This window comes from Sinohyriopsis cumingii, unplaced genomic scaffold, assembly GCF_028554795.1.
Source record: "Sinohyriopsis cumingii isolate HCF-2022 unplaced genomic scaffold, ASM2855479v2 utg001947l, whole genome shotgun sequence".
Lineage (NCBI taxonomy): Eukaryota > Metazoa > Mollusca > Bivalvia > Unionida > Unionidae > Sinohyriopsis > Sinohyriopsis cumingii.
The window spans coordinates 87,393-90,334 of NW_028316089.1; the positions used below are offsets into that span (position 1 = coordinate 87,393).

At 38.1% G+C, this 2,942-nt stretch overlaps 1 protein-coding gene across 1 annotated transcript; it reads right to left on the bottom strand.

Moving 5' to 3' along the window:
* Positions 1–162: 162 nt before the first annotated feature.
* On the bottom strand, positions 163–2,180 carry LOC149771331 (sex peptide receptor-like). Its single transcript, XM_089948626.1, has one exon. The coding sequence runs from the start codon at positions 1,387–1,389 to the stop codon at positions 238–240; it is 1,152 nt and encodes a 383-aa protein (XP_089804752.1). The 5' UTR covers positions 1,390–2,180; the 3' UTR covers positions 163–237.
* Positions 2,181–2,942: the final 762 nt, after the last annotated feature.

Consider the following 2,942-nt stretch of genomic DNA (forward strand, 5'->3'; position numbering starts at 1 on the left):
TTTTTTTTTTTTTTTTCTAAGTGTCCATTAGATAGAATGTTCAAGGGAAATTAGTGAAATAGAGGAATGGAAATTTTAGAAAAAATATTACAGATAGACCAAGCGGTACATGGATAGAAATTTTATAAAAGTGCCAATTATTCTGCACGTAGAAACATTTTATTCTGAATTGAAATCCGATAGAGGAGCAAAAATAGGACAACACGAAAATTAAAAGAGCTTCATCTTTCAATTACGTCATTGTCTAACAGTTCTAAAAACCATCGGTGACGATGGAATGTCCTGGACCTGGGAAGACCGAGATGATCTGGACGACAAAATTCTCAGCCTTTGGAAGCCTCTTCTACAAGCTGCACGTGCGTGATGACAAGAGACCCATTGGACAGTAGTACGCCGGAAGCCTTTCATCATCGTGAAATAAACCCAGAAGTTGCAATTGAAGCTAAGAACGAGCATCACGCTGTACAAGGCTGCAACGAGTCGATTATTTATGTGCTCAGCAACAATCCCGTGCAAGTGCTGGTTGACCATGAACATCAAATAGTAGACTCCGTAAGGCAGTTCCACTATCAGGAACACCGTAGTAATCAGCAGGACCATTGTGTTAACCTTCCTATCTCGTTGAGCTCTGTATCGAACACTCCTGCTGGGTCGACAGTTATTGTCCAACCTGAAACTGGAAGTCCGAATTTCCACAAGAGTCAAACCGCTTACAACGGTCAACAGTAAACAAGGGCCGAGTTGGACATTTAATAAAGTCACCCACAGATATGCACAAGACTCCAAGCATGGCTTCTCAATCACCCAGGCGCATGCGCGGCCTGTCTGCACATCCAGTTTAGGGTATACTGTGTGGAACACATGCAGCGTGAAGGAAAGCACGTACAGGATTAGGACGGAGATAATTGTTCTTTTGTTCGTGCACCATCTGCTATAAGAAAACGGATATTTCACAGAGAGGTATCTTTGAATTCCCAGTAATAATGTCTGCCAAACTGAAACTGTGTGGAACACGTTAAACAGGTAAAGCCTCGAGATAAAAAATGCTATACACCAAGAGCGTGATATTAATCTGTTGTTCAGAGAGTATACTTTGACTAGCACAGGTAGACCGATGGATGCGCTCATAGTGTCCGACATTGCGATGCAGATAAAAAGAATATTAGTCGGTGATCTCGTTCCTTTGTAGAGAAATATTGATATTACACACAAATTCATGAATGACATCAGAATTATTACTATAGGCAAAAGTATTCCTACGACGGAATATTCAAACTCAAATATTGGATAAATGAATAAATCGCCAAAGCCAAGAGACAACGTAATATTTGAAGTGATGTTAGCTATCATATCATAATCATAGTGTAGGTACGTCGAAGTGTCATCCATGATTTACAATGGAGCTATGTATTAGTTAAGCCAGGTTTTTAGAAATAAAATAAACCTGTTTTTAGTGAGGAAAAGAATAAAATCAGACGCAATATCCTTGAAATCAAAATTGACGTTCGGCTATTGAATCAGAATTGATGTTATTATTTCAATGCTATATCACAGAATATTTCTTGTGGATAAAAAAAATTAAATGTCTTTGGTTAAAATAAATAATCGAACTTATTTCGTCCGCTGTGTTATTCACCAGAAAGTTGCATTTAGTACCGAAATGTATAAACTCATACTTCAAACACCAAGTCTCACGAGATGAGGACATCAAATATAGGTCATATTGAAAAAATATCTCATCGCTGACAACAAATGTTCTCTTGAGTGTGTTGGAAAAAGAATCCCTCTGCTGATCTCAAATGTCCCTCATGCAGAAAATAGTAAACCGTTTCCAGAAGCGTTACTTGTTCAGACAGAACATAAAGTGCCAAGCATAGGTGATCAGATGCCGAAATATCTCACCACGGTTACTGAATACTAGTAATTCGGAAATAATTCCACTATTCCACATGAGATAAAACTGCACCTGCTCTTTCATGAAATAATTAAAGACATGTCCACTGTTGGATACCAATCACTCAGATGAGAGGTACATTTGGAAAACATCATTAGTGGAAAATTTATAGTATATTGCAAGCAATAGTTAGATTAAAAAATCCACTTCTAGTACAGAAGTAAAAAGAACACACCGCACACAGCCTCTGTCACTGAATCATGTATGTCAGTATTTTTCTTTCTCAAATTTGTCCACATCGCTTCCGTGAACCGTTGCTCTTATTTACTGCGGTGTCGTTTATTCTTTTCTTAACCAGTTTTCACGAACCTTAAGTCGTGATAAACTAGGTCAAATACGGCAAATATATTAATCTAGCATCCGCAGGTAACTAAATGACTACAGTTGTGCTACAACTTTGATTTTATATGATCTTTATCAATGTACACCATATCTCAGCAACGTCAAATATCAGCAAGTCAATCAATATTTGCTCAAACACTTCTCCTCTATAGACAAGTGACTTTGTATTTGCAGTGTCATAATTTGGATGACCCTTATCCGGTCCGGATAATTATTCCGGTTTGCAGTTTGAAAAAAGTGGTCATTAGACTTAAACATAATGTAGTTCTATCTCTAAAACAAAAGACTGTACACAGCATGGTTGGTAGTGTAAAAGAAACATAGACTATTTGCTTATATTTTCATGCTTATTTTATTTTTAAAGCATGTTAGTACGCTTTAAAAAAAATGCAGGAATGCATTGGAATAACTGGGAACATACAGAACTCGTAGTCAGGAAGCTGCGGAGCATGAGTGGCTAGCATGCCAGACCTGTGTCTACAAGGATGCATGTTCGAATACTGATCGGCTTCCGCGGTTTGACCATGCGCAAATATCTTCACCCCAATTTCCTCAGTACTAACAAAACGTTACACGTGTTGCTGTGTCGTTAACCATCAATGAACATATATGGTCAGGGGCGTATTAACCATTAAGCAGACTAAGC